Genomic DNA, 12,958 nt, shown 5'->3' with positions numbered 1-12,958 from the left:
TTGGGCTATGCATAAATCTGCTGACCTGTGAGACTGCAAACTGAATATCCGGCCTCGTGTTGCATACATAAATGAGGCAGCCAACAGCAGTTTGGTAAAGAGTGACATCAGCAGGATCACCAGCATCATGTAGACTCAACTTCAAACCTGTTTCCATGGGAGTGGCAATAGGTTTGCAATCCTCAAGTCCAACTTACATAGCAATGTCTCTATGTAACTTTTCTGACACAAGGCAATACCACCATCACACTGCTTAAACTGTATACCCAAATAATGATGCAACAGCCCCAAAGCTTTCATCTTGAAAGTAGCATTCAAATCAGCCTTAAATTCAGCAATATGTCTCTCATTTGGTCCAGTGATCAGCAAATCATCAACATAAAGAACCACAATGAGAAGTACATCACCCTCACGCTTTACATACAATGTGCTTTCTGTTGGACTGTTACGAAAGCCTCGTTTAACCAAATGAGTGTCGGCTTTCTCATACCAAGCACGAGGAGATTGCTTCAACCCATACAAAGCCTTGTTACATTTGCACACTTTGTCCTCTTGTCCTTTTATGACAAAACCGCGAGGCTGCGTTACATAAACTTCCTCAAATATGTCACCATTCAAGAAAGCGGTAACAATGTCTGATTGATGTACATCCCAACCAAAATGAGCTGCCAATGCACATAGAAAACGCACAGTAGTCATACGACAAGTGGGATCAAAAGTCTCTTCATAATCTATGCCTTTTTGCTGTGCATAACCCTTTGCAACAAGTCGAGCCTTATGGCAATCGATCTCACCATCCGGCTTGCGTTTCAACTTGTAAACCCACTTCGTACCAATGGCCTTTTTGCCAGGAGGCAAATCACATAAAGTCCATGTGTCATTTTCTATAAGTGCATCATATTCTGATTGCATGGCATCCATCCAATTTTTTGAATTTTGTGCTTCATCAAAAGACAGAGGCTCCTCAACATCATGTAAGCTAGACACAGCCAAAGCATGACAATCTGATGCGTAAGATGCATGGTGAGAGCCTGAACGAGTACGACTAGACAAAGGTGCATCCAATTTACTGTCACGCAAAGTGTGCACCAGCCATTTTGGCATACCTCTAGCCTGCTCATTTTCAGCCCTTTCCTCATCAAGTACATCATGTACATCTCCATCAGTAATAGGATGATCTAGAACATTTTCAGAAACCCCCATAGGCTGTACATTTGCCTCATTGGAACGTCTTACATTCATATTTCCTCCACTGAAAAGAGGCAACAAAGTGTCATAAATGTCCTGTGAGCTTACATTACTGTCTCTAGTACATGACAGCAAGGGCTGAACAGAATCTTCCACAAACACTACATCCCGAGAAACCAAAATACGTTTTGTTTGCGGATGATACAACCTATAACCTTTGCTTTCAGCACTATAACCAACAAAAATACATTTGACAGCCTTATCATCCAATTTTCTGCGTTGCACTTGTGGCACCAAAGCATATGCCAAACAACCAAAAACACGCATGTGCTCAATAGAAGGCTTTCTATCATGCCATGCTTCATATGGAGTAATAGACTCCAAAGCTTTTGTAGGACACCTGTTTAGTACATAAGTGGCACACATGATGGCCTCAAGCCAAAAAGAATGCGGCAAAGCTTGACTTTTGACCATACATCGTGCCATTTCCGTCAGTGACCTGTTTTTCCTCTCAGCAACACCATTTTGCTGAGGCGTATAAGGCACTGTACATTGGTGTTTTATCCCACGACTAGCCAGAAATGCATTAAATCATGAGACATATACTCCCCCCCTCGATCGGAACGGAGGGTGCCCATAGTACATTTCGAGACATTTTCAGCCATAGCCAGAAATTGTTTGAAGCACATAAAAACTTCGGACTTCGCTTTAAGCGGAAATACCCATGCATGCCTGGAGTAATCATCAATGAAATTCACGAAGTACAGGTAATTGCCCAAGGACGGAGTTTGCATGGGCCCACAAACATCACTATGCACAAGCTGCAACCTGCATGTGGCCCGAACTGAACCATCCTTTGGAAACTTAGAATGCTGCATCTTACCCAAAATACAGCCTTCACAAACATGTTTGACAGGTGCTTCAAGAGGTGGCAAAGAAGCAACCATATCAGATTTCTGCAAACGCAGCAAACTGGCAAAATTCAGATGACCAAAACGTGCATGCCAAAGTTTTGCATCTGAAATAGCCCTTGAATCTGCAACAACATTTGCAAAATTTTTTCCACACTTGTCATACAAAGTGAGCTTATACAGCCCACGGCACAAAAGCCCAGATGCAACAATTTCATCACCAAAACTGAGATCATGAACTGTACATCTGTCATCCACAAATTTGACTACAAGTCCAAGTCTAGCAAGTGCAGATACAGACAAGAGATTCTTCTTGATCCCAGGTACATAAAGTGCATCAGCAAGTGTGAAAGAACTGCCATTAGCAGCAGTAAGCACAATCTTTCCAACTCCCTGAACTGGATAAGAGGCGTTGTTGGCACAAGTGACTGAATTGCCATGAGGGACAAACTCAAGAGAGGTAAACAATTCACGATGTGAGGTAATGTGCTTTGTAGCACCACTGTCGAAATACCACACATGTGAATCTGCAGCAACTGACAAGCATGCATCATGGAGAGCAGGATTGTAAGTGCACTTTGCGCTAAAAGCCCATTCTGCATCAACATCAGCAACACAGTCTCCTTTCAGAGAAGACTCAACAATGACTGCATTTGTAATGGAACCAGCATTTGCAGTGGAACCACCCTCTTTCTTCTTGGCCTCTTTGGCCTTCAACTTAGGACACGACTTGATCAAGTGATCATTGGCTTTACAATAATGGCAACGCATCTTCTTTTTGCCCTTATCACCAGAAGTGCCAGATGAAGTACTACTAGCAGAAGCATTAGGAACAGAATTTTTGCCACTCGCAGCAGAACCATAAGAAGTGGCTGCATAACTGTTACCACTCTTTCTTTGAGAAGCAATAAAAGCCTGTTCAACTGCACGCTGTCTAGTCCTGTTTTTTCTGGACAGTGACTCTTGCAACAGCAATGTGCATAATGCATCAAACTTGACAACTTCTGGATTTCCTTGGGTCATAAGTCTCCAAGTACTAGCAAAAGTCTGGTAGGAGTCTGGTAAGGCATTAAGAACAGTCTGCACAAGGGAACTGTCTGAAATGACTTCACCTGCAGAAATAAGCTGCTCATTGATATCCTTGACACTAGCAAGGAAAGTGTCCATATCATCTTCCTCATGCATAATCTTCGACTCCAGCTCTTTACGCAGCAAAGCAATTTTAGCCTCATTGCGGCTTGCATAAAGACCTGCTAAAATATCCCAAACCTGTTTTGCAGATTTTGCTGAACGGATGTGAGGAACAATGGTGCGCTTCACAGACAATGCAATCAATGCATGAGCCTGCGCATCCTTAACATCCCAACGAGCTTGTTCTGTCGTAGGCAAAACAACTCTAACAGCTGCAATTCTTGCAGCAAGACCTGCAACATCCTCAACATCGCCTACATCCTCAGAAGCAGGACGTACATCAATGCCCTGCACAATGTTCCAGACACCCTTTGACACAAGAACATGTTGCATCATATAAGCCCACATAGGGTAGTTGTCCCCATCCAACCTGTCCTCAGCAACAAACATCTTGAACACATCTGTGTTGTTGTTGTCAGCCATGGTAAATGCTGCACCTGATGTGAAAACTGCGCGAAGATAGGAGAAATGGATCGGGAACAACCTGTGCTATATAACACAAACCGTAGAAGACTATAAGGCACCTGTTATGTAGAAAACGGCACTGACAAAAATTTTACACAAAATGACGAAATAGCCTGTGCAGTACTACCTATAGTGGAAACGGAGGCCGAAATGAGCCCTAATCAAAATTCTGAGCAGACCGAGCTCTTCGAGTCGTCCCAAAATTTTTGTCGACCTGCGAATGCTCGCCAAAGCTCACTGAAATCGGAGAAAGTAAGCAGGCGTGTGCTGGAGCAGCTGGCGACTAAGCCGGGGAGGACGTGACCTGCTCTGATACCAATTGTTGGAATTAGGGTTGCAGAGAAACACACACAGCTTGGAGAAGACGAAGGAAGCTCAAGGCACACAATAGAGAGTGTGTTACTTAGTGTGCAATGGAAAGATAGATAGCCCTAGAGTGATGGGCGTATATACAATGCTCGGGGGAAAAAACCTCCTAAAGAGGGAAAAAATGCCCCGGCGGTCCTAGTGTGTTCACACACATCACTACCACATGTATATGGTAACAGTGTGTGTGTGAACGTGGTCACATGGATGTACTCTTTTGAGCACATTACCATAACATTAGATTTCATTGTCATCTCTCTCTCTTTCTCTCTCCCCCCATTTTATTTATTCTCTTTGGACTTTAAGCATTCTCTATGTGTGTGTGTGTATGTGTGTAAGTACCCTTCAACTTCAATTCATTTTCATCTGTTTGTCTCTCTATGTGTGTTTGTGTATGTATATATATCTCTCTCTCCCTCTCTCCCTCCCTGTGTGTGTGTGTGTGCGCACGCGCGCGCAAAAGGGGGAAGGAGAAGAGAAAGATGCAAAAAGGTTAAATGTAGCAGGAGTAGTCTTAAGGGGCCAAAGACAGAGTGAGACAAAAACTTGCATTTGAACAATGGGTAAAAAAATATCCGTAGATTATTGGTGATCGTGTTGATCGTGTGTGTGTCATAGTAAGAGCGAGCGAGACTTGCCGGTAGGCGGGTCGCGTGAGCTAGTTTTAATAACGTGAAGGGAACACGTTCTTGAATAGTTGTAGTTTTGCAAATACACACTTTTCCTCTTGTATTACAAGGATTGAGGAGGAGATAACAAATGAAAAATTCCTCAATTTTTTTCCAGAGCACCTGCACATTGTATATTCATTCAATTTTAGTTATTTTGAATAAAGTCTCCTCCTTTCATGAATTTACTTCAAAAATTTATTAAAGCTACTAATTCCACAAATACAGTGCAGGACTCGGCTCTAATCAATGCATGGAGGTAAAGAGCCAATCACCTTCGAGGCTTTTTAGCAACTATCATGCAAACATGCCTTCTCTCCCAACGAGTGCCACCACCTTAGTCTCTCTATCCACCGCCACTTGGCGCAACTCAGCTCTTAAAGAGACCTCATATGCTAGCGGGTGTTTGCCTTTTTCCTTCAAAGTTCAGATATGTCACATAGCCATTGCCACTCTTTGACCATTGCTCTTTGGGTTGGACATCTATTCTATATATTAAGCATAGAGACATTCAAGGGGCCACGTGGTGCAATTTGCTTCATCCGACAGTGTGGCCCCGCATCTCCGGCAATAATGAGAACAGTGCGTGTGCAACTAGAGAGAGAGAGAGAGAGAGAGAGAGAGAGAGAGAGACGGCCTTGGCCGCCGGCCACACTAGTCTATTCTATATATTAAACATAGAGACATTCAGAGGGCCAACGTGGTGCAATTTGCTTCATCCGACAATGTGGCCCTGCATCTCTGACAACAGTGAGAACAGTGCGTATGCAACTAGAGAGAGAGAGGCGGCCAAGCCGGCCACACTAGTGTCACATAAATGATAAAGCCACTGGTTTTTAGCTGGGGGTGCCTCGAGCACCTTTTATTTGCGAAGCGACTTTTTCTTTCAAGGTTTAGAGTTTTTACATGTTCAACTTTGAAACGGTACCTCGCGAGTCGCGAAACTCATATCATGCATCCGGAGTCAGTGACGTCAAGGCTTCCAAGTTTGCTTGGAGGAGAAGGCGCCTTCACGCTGTCCCTTGTGGACAACAAATACATAACCATCCACACACACTCAGCAGTTCACATCCCAGCTAGCTTCACCTTGGCCTTCTCGCACTTCGCATCGCTTGTTTTCCCTCTCAATATTATGACAATCGAACAGCCCAAGGTAGCGAAGCATGTTGTAGCCATCCCTTACCCTGCTCAGGGCCACATCAATCCCTTGCTTCAACTCTGCAACCAGCTTGTGCCCCATGGCTTCACCTTCACCTTTGTCAACACCCATCATATTCATCAACGACTTCATAGTGCCAATCAAGATGCAGATGCACATGATTCTCAACATGCCAACTGCCTTTCCCACATTAATGATGAAGTCAACACCCATTTACCTGTTATAAATGACCATGTTTGCCCTGTTCAAGAAGATGACAGCACAAGGAAGCAGCAGCTTATGTTTACAGAGGCACATGCAGCCAATGATGAAGCCATGGGTTCTCCACAGGCCAATGGCCATGCCCACGCCATCAATACACATCACCTTGGGGGACGCCATGACGATGGCACACTATATCGTGAAGCAAAACACTTGGATACACAAGGACATCAGAAACAGAAGGGACGGCATGCCATCCACATGGTGCATGTCGAAGGCGGATGCGCACCAGAAGAACATGCCCGCTTGTCGACTGCTGTGGAGGGATTCAAGGCAGCCCAAACCATGAAGGAGGCAGTGGAGCAACTCATCTCCAACATCATGGAAGAGCAGCCAGTGGCGTTTATTTTGACAGACATATTGCTAGGCTGGAGCGATGCCACTGCGAGCAAGTTTGGGCTGCCTTGGGTTGGCTTCTGGGCAGCTTCAGCAGCGACGTGCTCAGCACTAATTCACTTGGCTGACCTTGGCCAGCAGGGGAAGAGGGTGCCCATAGCAGGTAATTTTCGTACTTGCTCCTCTTATCATGTATGCACATGTAACACGTATGGGAGACGCCCCTCTCTCTCTCTCTCTCTCTCTCTCTCTCTCTCTCTCTCTCTCACTCAGTTACCATTCTTGGCAGACAAGCAAGATGCCGAGGTGCCTACAATCGACGGCATTCCTGGGCTGCCTCCAACGCGCCTTCATGACGTACCCAAGGGGTGGGATGATACGGGAAATCTACATTACGAGTTTCTCAAGTATTTTCACGACGCGCAGAAAGCGCGTTTTCTGCTCCTCAACACGTTCGCTGAGGTAGAGGGCCAAGTGGTACAGGCGATGATTTCCAAGGGCTACGTCACCCTTGGAGTAGGGCCACTGCTTCCCTCACGCTACATAGTCCGTCGTCCGGACACAGCGCCGGTAGGCTGCAAGGAGGACGACGGCGTACTGTGTAGGGCCAGTTTGTTCAGAGAGGATAGAAGCTGCTTGCAGTGGCTTGACAAGCAGGCCCCATCGTCGGTGCTCTTCATCTCCTTCGGCAGCATCTCTGCTCGCACAGACGAGCAGCTGGAAGAGCTCGCCCACGCTGTAGAAGCGAGTGGCTGTCCGTTTCTTTGGGTGCGCAAGCCGGACATTTCAGCTGGTTTCACACCCGAGTCTGGGAGGCAACATCGTGCAGGAAATGGGTTGATTGTCCCATGGGCGCCCCAGTTGGACGTGCTCGCCCACCCTGCAGTGGGCGGCTTTGTCACTCACTGTGGCTGGAATTCCGTGATGGAGAGTGTGGCCATGGGCGTGCCCATGCTCTGTTGGGCGGACACTGGCGAGCGGATGTCCAACCAACGCTTTGTGGTTCAGTTCTGGAAGTGTGGGTTAGACATGGTCTCAGATGGGAGGCGCTACAGCCAACACATCGACGAGGGCGCAGTGCTAGTGAAGCGCGATGAGATTGAGAAGTCCATCAGATGCTTGATGCTGGAAGAGGCTGGGGCCCCCATTCGAATCCGCGCTACCCACCTTCGCCACTCTGCTCTCACAGCTTTTGACGACGCTCACATTCAATTCGATCACTTTCAACAGGCCATGTAGCATGGAAAGAGCCTGGACAAATTCAATGCAAAGGTGAAAGGTCACACTCACACTGGCATTCTAAAACAAGGTGAAGTTTCAAGATGAGAAAGTACGATACATAAGTTGCTATAAACTTAAGAGTTAAGTTGGGGCCTGTTGGAAAGAAGCCCCAAGGCTTTGTCACATAATCACATCTCTTGTAACCTCTTATCTTGCCTCTATTTAATGAGGATCTTGCGAATGAAACGATAAGTCTATGCAAGTGCGTCTCTATGTGTAACTATCTCTTGCACAACGTCTCTCTGTTTGCATGTTTCACAGCAACACTTGCTACTAATTTTCTACAGGGCTAGATGACTTATGTCTAGGTATGTGTGACATGTGTGTGTGTGTGTGGAGAGAGAGAGAGAGAGAGAGAGAGAGAGAGAGAGAGAGAGAGAGAGAGAGAGAGCTTGGGAAGGTGGGAGCCTAGCTAGCTCGACCAAGGTATTGTTCAGTAGCCCTAAATAAATTCACTCAAACACACATGGTTAGATATTGAAACAGACTAGATAAAAAGCAATTACACCAAAATTGATATGAGTAAATGTAGAGAACTATTTGGCATGTAAATTAATATGACCAAGAAATGAGAGAGCATTAATGGAACATGCCATGGATCAGTGCTAGGTTCCTTGAGTGAGAAGAAAATGATGGTGGATAAAATACTAATTTGCATAACCATGACCAACCATGATTGATATGATGTGCAAAACCAAACAACCTTGTAATGCAATTGGCTCCTCGAGGTGGAGCTGTAGAGTCTCAATACCTAGCACTAATGGTAGTCCTAGGCTGACTACTCTACCCCTTCCTCCACCCATGATGTAGATTAACACATGGCCATTTTGATGGAGGAAAAGTAAACATTCTTCTTAATGGTGCCATGGGGTGCTAATGAAACAACACACCTCCTCCCATGGTACAAGTCGGAACGTAGCACCTAGGATGTTAAGGGTCATTACAGCCACATTTGAAATTGGTTCCATAGAACCACCACCTTCTGAGTTGTTGAAGAATCAACATCACATGCATACGTAGGATAGGTTGCATGTACTTCATATTATAGTTTAGAATCAACATTGTAAGTCACAACATCCTTAATCAACCACCCTTAGTCGTGAGCCAATCATTCATGCCATGAGTGGTGGGAGGAACATCACTTTTTCCATTATTAAGGCAAGAAAATTGGTCTAGGAGCTCCACAACCTTCTCAGCAAGCAATTTTGTAGATTTGATTTCTCTGTCTAGGACGAATTTGGAGGAGCTTCCAAAAGAAAATTGGTAGATCATAATGTGGTCTACGAGCATACCAAAGATCATGGGCAGATGTTCTAAGTTCCTCACGTTATGATCTCTACAAATAGGCCCTGCAGTGCTATGATTATGTAGTGGCACCTACTAGCTACCTACCTATGGAGCTCTATATAGAGAGCTATGTAATATCTGCTCATGTGAAAGAGAAAGAGGGTAATCAAAGAGGTTTAAGGGCCACATTAGAGTCTTATTTCCGTACTTTATGATTGGGAGTTGATTTGACTCTTCCATTGATTAGTGTATCCCTAATCAGCCTCCTACTCTTCATGTAATTGCACCATTAGTAATATAATTGGTACTTTCTCATCAAATCAACTTGTGTACTTATTCTCTTGATTAATGTGTGTGATTACATCATTAAATTATTTCATTTGTAAACCCAATTACTCTTATTTTTTCTACAATTAGCACAACTACTACAAGCACTAGCTCATAGTACTATAAGTACTAGTTTGTAGTACTTACACATTGGTAGAATGTTCATTGAGAAGTGCATCTAGTCTATGATCTTGTATTCAAGATTTTTAACATGGTATCAGAGCTCTAGGTTATTGGGCTAATAATAGAGCTTAACCTATTGGGTTGAGAGTCCAGAGGTATCATCCTAGCTCTCTTAAGTACCACACTAGTTGAGTGTGAGGTTCCATAATCTGTCAGTGGCACATACGGAAATTTAAATGCACGCTCATGCTGTGGATGAGGCAATAAAGGTGGAAGCGGTGGCTGCAGCCCAAAGTGTAGAAGTCTCTGTTGTCAAGCAAAGATATTCCAATGTTGCACCGTGTATGGTCTTCCAATGTAGCCCTAAAGCCCTTGATCTCTTTCAAAGCCTCCCTTTTCCCGTTCAAGTATGGTTGTCCTCTATGAAAGTTCTTCAATAATAACAGGCAATGGAATTTTAGTCTCTTAGAGCTAAATTCTCCTACCTTCATCTTTCCCTTGGATGCTCTCTTTCTTTCCCACTGCATGATAAACTATTCTTTTTAGCACTTATGGGGCCCAAGTATGTAATGTCACTGGTTTTCTTTGTGCTCTTTAGAGTATTCATCACATAAGAGGTATGGTCTATTGGCATTAGCAACTTCGTCTTTAGAGCGGCGGTGAATGTTGATGCTACTACATGGTTCGGACATGTATAGCGAGGGTGGTCTTTCTGAAGGGAAATGAAAGCAGCTTTTGACGACGCTCACTCTCAATTCGATCACTTTCTATAGGCCATGTAGCATGGAAAGAGCCAAGACAAATTCAATGGTAGTTTTTTCTAGAACTCCGTGAATTTAACTCAACGATTTCTTTGAATAAAGGACCCATTCAAGGACTCTTCACTAAATGACACCTCAAATTTTAGATGGGATCTATGGTTGAAAATCAACGCCGAGTGTCGGGTGAAGATCACAACCCTTGATCTCCAATGTGAACTTGACATAAACTAAGTGTAAACTCCAGAAAATGTGAACTCATTGTGAAGTTGCATGTTAGCTATATGTAAACTTTGCAAGGTATGTGCACTTCATTTTGGTGGTGTCAACTTGGTGTAAACTCGGGGTGAACTCGTGTGAATTAAGATCGCTAGTGTGTGTGTGGGGAGAGAGATTTGAGTAATATGGAGCTTGGGAGCCTGGCTAGCTCAGTCAACATATTTGGGGATAGCCCTAAATAAGTTCATTCAACCACACATGGTTAGATATTGAAAGAGACTAGATAAGAAGCAATCATACCAAAATTGCTCATGTAGGTTCCTTGGGTTAGGCCATCCTTTTGGTACCCCTAACTTTGGTGGATCCATACGGATTCCATCTTGAGAGATAATGTGACGTAAGTACTGAATCTCTTAAAGGAAAAATTCACTCGTCTTTTGGTTAATGAAAAGTTGATTCTCCCTCAAAGCTTGAAAGATTACATGGAGATGTTGCTTATGTTCCTCGATAGAATTGGAGTAGAAAATGATATCATCAAAGAATACTCCCTAGTGAACTTGCAGTAGGGCCTAAAAGTTTTCTCCATTAGGCGGTTGAATGTGGCCAGATCATTTGTCAAGCCAAAATGCATGACAAGATATTCCTAATGCGAAAAACAGTCTTTACAATATCTTCATTCACTATCCTTATTTGATGATAGTAACTTTTTAGGTCAATCCTATTGAAGTAGGTAGAGCCTTGTAGCTTATCAAACAGATCTTCTACCTGCGGTACGGGAAATATATTTTTGATAGTGATCCGGTTTAGTGCTCTATAGTCGACACACATATTATATGTGCTGTCTTTCTTTTACACTAGAAGGACTGGTGAACAAAAGGGAGAGGAACTAGGCCTCACTGTCCCCTTATCTACCACTTCATGCACTTTCCTCGTAATATCCTCTTGTTGAGCTTGAGAAACTCTATAAAGAGGTTTTATTAGGCGGTGAGCTCCTAGGTAGAAGCTCTATTCTATGGTCATCATCCCCCTCGTTTTGGAGGTAACTCCATAGGATGTTATCGATCAAAACATATTGGAATCTATCTAGAAAATTAGACAATTCTTGATTCCTACCACTTTGTTTTGGTAAAACATTAACATCATTTAGAGATCGTTTGACAAAAATCATATACATATAAATCTAGATTTTCATTGACTTATCAAAAGTAGGTGAATTTACAATAGGTATAGTACAACCTGACTCATTAGCATGTATATACATGTTCTTTTCCCTGTAGGTGAAATGAATTCTACTTTGAGGGAACTTCATGTTGGCAACCATGCGGTTGAACCATGGTGCCCCTAGGAATAACATTCTCATGTTGGAGAGGAGAGATGAAAATGTCTTCTTTGTCAACGTAGCCTTAACTTCCCAATCAAGGGTGTAACGGAAGCTTGCTTTGTTGAAAGCTCCATCAACAGTTATAGTATCTCCCATCTCAAAAGCTTCAATGCCCAGCTTAGTGGCCAACTCCGTTTGATATGAAGATGTGAGTAGAGTCAGGGTCAAAAAGGATGAAGTCATCACCTTTCCCCAAGCATAGGAAAGGGATGATTCTTTGCAATGAGCATCCTCGTGGAAGCTCTAGGAGTCTCATTGCGTGCATTTCTTTTGGGACAAGAACGGTAACCATGCCCTTACTCCCTACACTTGAAGCACTTATGGTATTTTCAATAGGCTTATAACTCTTCAGGAGAGAGTTTATTTTTACCTTTGAAAACTCCTTTTTTATTGGTCTTGTTGTTGGAATTTCCTTCAAAAGAACTTTGAGTATTGTTCTTCTCTCTTGAATCATTCCGATCTTTATTTCCCATGGGCTTGGTATTCCTTTTAGCCCCTTGTTGGAAATTATTACGAGAAGCAACCATAATGTGATGGATGAATTTGGTGATAGAACTAGGCCGTTGTGAGTTGATATATTCGGCCCTTTCTTCAGGTAACCTCGCACAAAATTGTTGCTTTTGCTCGGCGAAGTCTATCTTCTAAAAATTGCAGCTTTGAGATGTAAATCCCAAAACTTGTCTACATATTTGTGGATAGACTCATTGGAGAGTAGATTCAAACTCCGTCATTCGGTGAGAACTTTATCTTTGGCGTCGCTTGCAAGGAATTGCTTCATGATAGAAACTCTTAGAGTTTTCCATGTCTTTGGAGCTTCACCGTTGCCACGAAGGCTAGTCCACCTTTGACAAGAAGATATTTGAAAGTGCATAGCGACATGACGTAGCTTGGAGGAATCACTGAAGGCCTCGTCTCTAAAGGCCGCATCAAATTGCTAGATGAAGGCCAAAAATTTTCGGTAGCACCAAAGGTGCCATCATAGGTGAGAAAAGAGATACTCTTTCCTTCTTCTTTGAGTATCTCCCTCTTTGAGGTTA

At 43.6% G+C, this 12,958-nt stretch overlaps 1 protein-coding gene across 1 annotated transcript; it reads left to right on the top strand.

Annotated features, from left to right (window-relative positions):
• Positions 1–5,591: 5,591 nt before the first annotated feature.
• On the top strand, positions 5,592–8,028 carry LOC147430093 (linamarin synthase 1-like). The gene is made up of 2 exons (XM_086496265.1): positions 5,592–6,708; positions 6,835–8,028. The coding sequence occupies exons 1-2, from the start codon at positions 5,607–5,609 to the stop codon at positions 7,782–7,784; spliced, it is 2,052 nt and encodes a 683-aa protein (XP_086352391.1). The 5' UTR covers positions 5,592–5,606; the 3' UTR covers positions 7,785–8,028.
• The last annotated feature ends 4,930 nt before the right edge of the window (positions 8,029–12,958 follow it).

Source organism: Adiantum capillus-veneris, chromosome 22, assembly GCF_014529385.1.
Source record: "Adiantum capillus-veneris isolate H3 chromosome 22, ASM1452938v2, whole genome shotgun sequence".
NCBI lineage: Eukaryota > Viridiplantae > Streptophyta > Polypodiopsida > Polypodiales > Pteridaceae > Adiantum > Adiantum capillus-veneris.
The sequence above is the reverse complement of the archived record's forward strand: the minus strand, read 5'-3'. Positions and strand labels throughout refer to the sequence as shown.

What these genes read in the sequence shown, in the direction of transcription:
- LOC147430093 (XM_086496265.1), top strand. Translation starts at nt 5,607, where the DNA reads ATGATAAAGCCACTGGTTTTTAGCTGGGGGTGCCTCGAGCACCTTTTA. An exon ending in GAAGAGGGTGCCCATAGCAG is followed by an intron (nt 6,709 to 6,834) that starts GTAATTTTCGTA and finishes CATTCTTGGCAG; the next exon opens with ACAAGCAAGATGCCGAGGTG.